Source organism: Phascolarctos cinereus, unplaced genomic scaffold (genome assembly GCF_003287225.1).
Source record: "Phascolarctos cinereus isolate Bilbo 61053 unplaced genomic scaffold, phaCin_HiC Scaffold_8;HRSCAF=390, whole genome shotgun sequence".
NCBI lineage: Eukaryota > Metazoa > Chordata > Mammalia > Diprotodontia > Phascolarctidae > Phascolarctos > Phascolarctos cinereus.
In genome coordinates, this window is record NW_027556291.1 from 60,778,287 (window position 1) to 60,786,029 (window position 7,743).

General features: G+C 46.1%; 1 protein-coding gene across 1 annotated transcript in view; it reads right to left on the reverse strand.

The window, feature by feature from the left end:
• The window catches only part of RBM41 (RNA binding motif protein 41), a 35,393-nt gene extending 33,704 nt beyond the window's left edge, over window positions 1–1,689 (reverse strand). Inside the window, exon 1 of the mRNA XM_020967238.2 lies at window positions 1,587–1,689. Within this exon, the coding sequence (XP_020822897.1) occupies window positions 1,587–1,594 (8 nt within the window). The 5' untranslated portion in view covers window positions 1,595–1,689. The remainder of the gene's footprint in view (window positions 1–1,586) is intronic.
• Between the last annotated feature and the right edge of the window lie 6,054 nt (window positions 1,690–7,743).

Consider the following 7,743-nt stretch of genomic DNA (forward strand, 5'->3'; position numbering starts at 1 on the left):
AGGAGGTCACAGACAAAAAGAAGGGCTCCATATATACCAAAATATTTATAACAGCACTGTTTGCGATAGCAAAGAACAAAGTGGATGCCCATCGATGGGGAAATGGCTAAACAAATTGTGATACACGAATGTTGGAATATTACCGTGCTGTTTAAAAAAAAAAACCGCAAACATGATGAATACAGAGAAGCACGAAAGACTTGGATGAGCTGATGCAGAATCAAAGCAGCAGAGCCAGGAAAACAATTTATGGAAGAATCTCTACAGAACAATCGAAAACGAATGCTATGAAATGAGAAAGAACAAGCTTGGCCCCAAGGAAGGGCCAGGAGAATGAATACACATCCCCTCCCCCCACTTCTCTGCAGAGGGGGAGAGGGGGAGGGGGCCACAGGTGTGGACCATTGCATACATATCGAGTCAGATTTTTTTCGATGTATTGATCAGTTTTGCCAAATCTTTTTCTCTTCTCCCTTTTCCCCCTCTCCCTTCAAAAAAAGTCTTTGTTATAAGGGATGGCTCAGTGGGAGGGGGAAGAAGGAGGAGGAGGGATGCAGAGGGGATTGTAGGCGATGTAAAAACAAAAGCTATCGGTGCAAAGCTACTGAAGACACCGACTGACGATCAGGAGGCAGCCGACTGCGTGCCCTTGCCAGCGTAGTACATTCCGGGGGAGCTGGTGGTCTGGGAGGGGAGGAGGGAGCGAGCAATCTGGGCATGGGGAGGGGGGACAAACAGACAGACAGACAGACAGTGAGGGTGCCGAGGCAGAGAGGCGGAACACTGAGTAGCGCCGTCGTCCGAGGGACCCATGGCAAATGGTTAGGGCAAGGATTCCCCCGCCCCCTTCACCCTCCGATTTCAAGGACTAACCAACCACCCTGCCTAGCTTTCTGGCCATTTTCCTCCTCCTTGACAGCCAGTCTTTCTTCTACCAACAAACCCAGGAGAAGGATTTGTAAACGATCGCAATTCACCCAAATACCCACCTCACCGAGCTGAGCCGCGATTATGCAACTTAGCCGGAAATGGGCTGCCCCGTGCCGGGATGGGCTGGGGAGGCGTGTGGGTGGCAGTGGGGTGCCGGGGGAGGGCTGCTGGGGGAATCCGATGCAGGTTAATGACAGCGGGGAGCAGCTAGTCACAGTCCTCAGGGGAGGCAAGCCGCGTCCCCTGCAGTGCCTGCAGAGGGCGCCTCCGTCCCAACCCCTAGGGCACCCCCTTTCTCGTCTGAGGTTATTGGGGAATTCAAACCTGCCTCCTTCTCTTTCCCCTCCCCAATTCTGCCTTTGGACCCCTTTATAACGAAGGAAGAAGGAGAACAGAGGGGACAGGACGTCTACTTCCCCCGTCCCGTATAAGCCGCGTCGGGCCCGAATAAGGGGAATTGGCGCTGCACCCCACGTCCCCGCATCCCCATCTCGGGGCGCCCCACCCCCGCTCCCTGGGAAGCCGCCTCTCCCACAAGCAGGAAGGGGCCAGTGCAAGAAGGACTTGGGAGTCCAACGGTCACTTCCTGGCCCGCGACGGGGCGAAGCCGGGGCCCTGAGCCCCGCGCCCGCGGCCCCAGCCCCGGGAGCTCTCACCTCTTCATGTTGCCGCTAGAGCCGACGCCGCTGCTGTGCGCTGGATCCCGACGGCTGCGGACTGCAATGCCCACAATGCCCTGCGAACGCCAATAACCCAGGGAGGCGGGGCCCCCTGCGGCGTGAAGGCTGGCGCGTGCGCAGTAGTGCCCGAGCGCTTCCTCACTGCAGGAGACCTCCAGGAGAAGCAAGAGGCCCCTTTATAAAAATCCTGGGCCTCAGCTGGAGGGGAGGGAGACTTTCCAGTTTGGCTAATATTTTGTTGCTGCTCTTTTCTTTCTTTATTTTGTATCTTCAGCACTACTCATTAACTCTCCCCTCCTCACAAGTAATAGGTTAATATAATTAAGCAAAATAAATCAACAGTGTGGAAAGAGCCTTGGCTTTGGAGTCAGAGGCTCTGGGTTCAAATCCTGTTTTTGCCTTTTTCTAGCTGCGTGACTTTAGGCAAGGCACTTCGCCCCCTCAGTTTCCTCTGCTGTGAAATGAGGAGGTTGGACTAGCACCTCGGAGGTCCCTTCTAGCTCTAGATGAACCCACATATAGCCATGCCATATCCATATGGACTTGGCCTCCACCGCCTTTTCTCTGTGGGCTGGCTCACTCAGCTGACCTGCTGGGGATGGTTTCCAAGGGTGTCAGGGCTACAGCCCAGACAAAACCTGCTGTATGGGGTGGGGTGGGTGTGGGTGTGTGTATGCATTCCTTCCCATTCATACAAAAATCAGTTACAGTTATACCATGTAGCCTTTACATTCATTACTAACCCTGTAACCTTTATTAACCCTTAATAAGGCAAAAGCAAAGAATAATCATAACCTAATAGCATTTACTCAATAGAAGGCAAGAACCAGGAGGGTGTGATTCCTAAGTCTGAGTCAGGCACTCCTACCAATGCATATAGTATCTGTGGGGAGGACTACCTTTTGAGAAATCTAGCAGGTAGGTGAGTGACTAGGGAAACCCAAATGCTTAGGGCAACTTATAACTCTGGGTAGCCGATCTTGATGGCCAGGGTTTCTTCAGAAAACAGCCAACAACAGGAACGACCTGCTGGGCAAAGCTGCTAAAAAAACGACAGATTCTTTTAATATACAACCACCTTTAGCAGGGCACTGAGAACATATTATGTTCTTCCACTGCAAAGCAGTTTCCTTAAGCCAGAAAACTGACAAGTTCCTCAGATCTTCTCTGGGGCTCTGAGAAATTTCTGCATCTCAAACTGTACATGGCAATAATGAAGACTTTCCCCCAATCAACTCTTCAAATAGCAGGGTACTCTGATTTGTCCAGTCAACCACAGAACCCTTCCCACAACAAAGCAGATACACATTCTGTGATTCCCCTTGGTTTCTCCCTCCCAAACCAGAGAAAGCAGTAGAAGGGAACAGAGGTACACCAAAGACATTTTCCTTCTCCCAGGCTATAGAAGTTGCTAGAGATCAATAAGCCCAGATGGTTCTTTATGCCACAGGAAGATTCCGTTCTCTTCTAATGGAGGTACCAACAACCCCAGTCAGTTTTATTAGCCCATCAGCTTGTTTATTTTGTCATCTCTCCCAGATGCTAGTCAAGTGCAGTCAAGTTGTCTTAACCACACTAGGAAGCAACTGATTATGGTGGGATTCTTTTTTTGTTTGGTCATTTTTCCAAGCCTGCTTCCTGACTTTATTGTTGTTTTGGTTTTTTTTGTTTTGGGCTAGGCAATGGGGTTAAGTGACTTGCCCAGGGTCACACAGTAAGTGTTATGTGTCTGAGGCCAGATTTGAACTCAGGTCATCCTGAATCCAGGGCCGGTGCTCTATCCACTGTGCCACCTACCTGCCCCCCCCTTCCTGACTTTAGATGTTAGGTCAGGGTTTGTGTACTACTGGAAGGAAAATCTGGGCAGGTCCTGCTGCTGCTTTTTGAGGAATTGAATATTGAGTTATTCCAGAATGTCAGAGACAGCTCAGGCTGGAAACCTACAAACTTTCAATGTTTCCAAAGTGATCTGATCCAGGGCAAAGTATGATCTCAGCCTTCTTGATATGATCTTTACATGTTACTGACCCAGGTTTGGGTCTGAGCAACATACATATCGACTTGCCCCTGGTTTGAGTTCCAGTAGATTGCTGCTCAACTCAACTACTATTAGCCAACTGGATAGTCTTGAATTCAGAGTGACAGAACTGAAAACTCTGCTTTGGTTTGGTATTCCTGCTTCAGACTAGGCTAGAAGTTGGAACTGAGACCCCACCAGAGCCACACAACTGCTACCTACTTTTAAATTTGCTCCTTGCTCAATACACAGTCTAGGGGCTATGATTACTCCTCACCCTGGAACACTACTCCTAGGAAGAGGTCCCTTCCTCAGTCCACCATGACTCTGTCACCTGGACTGGGTAATGAACAACAGGGATGCTTCCCATTCATACACAAATCCGTCACAGTTATACCATATAATCCTTAAACCACTAACCCGTTAACCCTTATTAGCCCTTAATAAGGCAAAGGCTTATTTGGAGTGGAATAAATGAGGTTAATATTGACGGTCCGGCTTTTAGCAGCCTTTTTGGGTATTAACAGTAATCCGTTTATAAAAGTCCTTCAGTTTCCCATTCCCAACTGCCTTGGAGTCTACTTTATTAGCAGGGTTAATTTCAATTCAGCCTAAAAACATATATACTAAACGTACTATATATGGGTCTGGAGTCAGGAAGTCTTGAGTTCAAATCTTACCTCAAATACAGTATATACTTCAGACTGGCTGTATGACTCTTGGAAAGTCATCAAACCTCTCTCAGCCTCAGCATGCCTATCTGTAAAATGGGAATAATAATAGCACCTCCCTCCTAGGGTTGTTGTGAGGATAAAATGAGATAACATCTGTAAAGTGTTTTGCAAACCTTACAGCATTGTATAAATGTTAGTTAGCTATTCTAGCATTTTGTCATTTGGTTAGAATCAACTTCCATGATAACAAAAGAAAATGCCCCAAATTTTGTGTGCTGTTCTCTTTGACTTACTAGCCAGCCTTTCTGGAGCACTTTAAGATCTGCAAGGCACTTGAACCTCACAACTACCCTGTGAAGTAGATGCTATTTCACAAATAAGAAGACTGAGGCTGAGGTCAACTAGGTAATTTGACCAGGGCCACATAGTTTGCAAGAATCCATGGGAGAACACAGGTCTCCCTGACTCCAAGAGCCGTCTCCTAAACCAAGTAACCAGTTCTTTGCTTCATCCAGTTTCCCAAAATGATGTGTTTGGTGGGATAACAATAATAATAACAAAAGCTAGCATGTATGAAATGCTTTATGGTTTGCAAAGCACTTTGCAAATATCATCTAATTTTATCCTTACAACAACCTTGGTAGTCAGTTGCTATTATTAACCCCATTTTATAGATGAAGAAACAGAGACAAACAAAGGTTGAGTGACCCACCCAGGGGCACAGATCTAGGAAGTATCAAAGGTGAGATCTGAACGTCTTCCTGACTCTAGGACTGGGTTACCTAGCTGGTGGATAAGGCAGCTACGATTATTACAAGTATATTGTTGAGCTATTAAAGACAAATTTTCAGCCCATCTCTTTTTTCCTTTGACCAAAATTCTGTACTGCAGCAATGACAAAATTAAGTCATAATTGTTCGGCCAGCCTAGATCTCCTTTCTCTAAATTGCCTGGCTGGCCATTACTAGAATGGCCTGGGCCTGACTTCTGAAAACCCCCCCCTTGTAAAGGCTTTACAAAACAAAGACCAAAGGTTGGTTATGGCCTGCGTTTTCCTACTAAACTTTTTTTTTTTTAACTTTCTTGAACGCTAGGTTCCTGGAAACAGCTTGTTATTATTCATTTGTGGAGGCACCTTCATAGTACTTCCTGTACTGGAATGATATCTTCTAGTCCCTGAGAAGGTTATATGCAAGGCCAATTGCAACATCTACTGATAAGCATTTCCAAGGTCAGTAGCAAATGCAAATTGATGCTTTCATAGTCTGGCATAGATACATTTGAATACTTTAGATAGACATTAACCAAACTAAGAGTACTCTCTCTTCCAGACTCAATCTTGCTCTGATGAGCAATCACAGAATTCTGATCAAGGAAGACCTCAAATGTTGCAAAGCAATCACATTACAGTATTATAAAATATAAAAACCATTTCTATACAATGGTTTCCAAAATCATGGCTTTTTTTTTCTAAGTTAGACCTTGAAAGAGATTTTGATAGCTGGCACAAATGAGGGCCTTGCATGGTCCCTGTTTAAGTGAAAAATCACTCTATTTTCTTGCTTTTGGGGAATCAGGAATTGAAGTCACTCATCTGGGCTCTCAATGAGGTAATAATTGTACAAAGAGTTGTATGCTTAGCATTTTCTATTTTTGAGAGCCCCTAGTAGCTTCTCATTGCCTTTAAATTGAGCTTTAGGTTTACACTATGACATTGTAAACTATATCTAATTTTAAATTCTTTTTTTTTCTATGCTGTTTTTGGAATCCTTGGAGGAAAACCTTTTAAATGGCCCTCAGTTCAGTTTATGGACTGAGCACCTTTCATACTGAAAAGCTATCAATATAAACATAGACAAGATAAGAAACAAACATTTCCCTTGCTAGCAGCATGCATTTATTCACATAACCAAAAATCCAGAGAGTGAACTCTTAATTTGGATGAACAAGAAAAATTTTTGGCACAATCATTTTGTCCAAGAATTTACATGTTTTATTTCTCTGATGAATGCATTAAAATGGCAGCTTTTCCAATGACAGATGCATTATTCTAAGCTCCGCTCCCCTGTCCAAGGTTCCCCTCAACTTTTCCCCCAAGATGAATACTCGGTACTGACTTTACCTGCATGTTTGGGTTCCTTTGGCCATGAAGGCATCTGGAGTAGGTGCTATGGAATGTTTAGAGCTTGGTCAAGCATCAAAGATGCCGAGGTCATCCACTGCATCCCAGGCCATCTTGGTCATCTTGACCTTTGTCCTGGTACTGGACTTTGATGACTCTGGAAGAGAGCTCTGCCTCACTTAAATCTAATTTACCTGCAACTCAAGACATCACCCTTCATGTCATTGGTCCTCTTCTAAAATGAAGGACAAGCACCTGCACAGTGGAGGTACTGTTCCCAGCGCTCACTGACCAGTTTAACTCACAGGAGACCAAGTCCCTCTCTGCCCTTAGAACAGAGGACCTAGTCTTTTTCCTCGGCACAGAGGGGCATCTGGAGCCTTGTTTCCTAGTACTGAGAATCTCCTGATCTGAGGTCAGCCATTCTCAGGAAGGAGTATGCTCTGGCCAACTTTGGTCAAGCACTCTGAAAATGACCAGGAGGATCTCTTGATCAAGAGGTTGAGCATTTGGGGGAGGAGGGGAGAAGGGAGGATGAGCAAGGAATCTTTGTGATCTTGTGGTCATTTACCCCTTTACTATGGAGGACCTACTGCTTTTAAGATCATTTACTCCTTACTAGCTGTGTGACCTCAGGCAAGTCACTTAACCCCAATTGCCTGGGGGGGGTGGGGAAGATCATTTACTCCCTTAGGCCTTTCTATCTCTAACTACAGAGCAGACTGACAGATGCTAAAATAAGCCACAAAACTGTGGAAACACACCAAACTTATTATCCCTTTTAGCCAGTTGGGAGTCTCTGGACAAACGGCTCTGGGATCCATGGTATTCCCAAAGAGGCTGGGAGTAATTAAACTCATAGCCATGGACTGGGCCACTAGACCCAGGAGATCTGGTGCCCAACACTAAGAAGAGGGCAAGGAAAGCTCGTTGGGCATCGCTGCTCATGGGGTGAGATGAGACCTCCCTTGTCATCAGGGATCCCTTGCTGAATCGCCAGTGTTCTGGTAGTGGCTGAAATTGGCTTAGCCCCAGCGTGACTAGGTGATTTAAAGCTGCAAAAGGCAGGCTTCATACTGGTCTGATATGAGGCTTCCCACATGTAATAACCAAGGTGGGTGGGTCACCAGCTTAGCCACAAACAGACATACACATATCCTCCTTACAACGTGTGACACACTTGCCTTGTTTCTCAAATGAGCAGATTCTGTGAGCCCAACCAGAAGTCAGCAAGGCTGGGGCAGATCTCCTCTCAAAAACTTCCCATGAGGGTTGAACAGGGACCTCACCACTATTTTGTTGGCCATGTGTGTTTTTCAA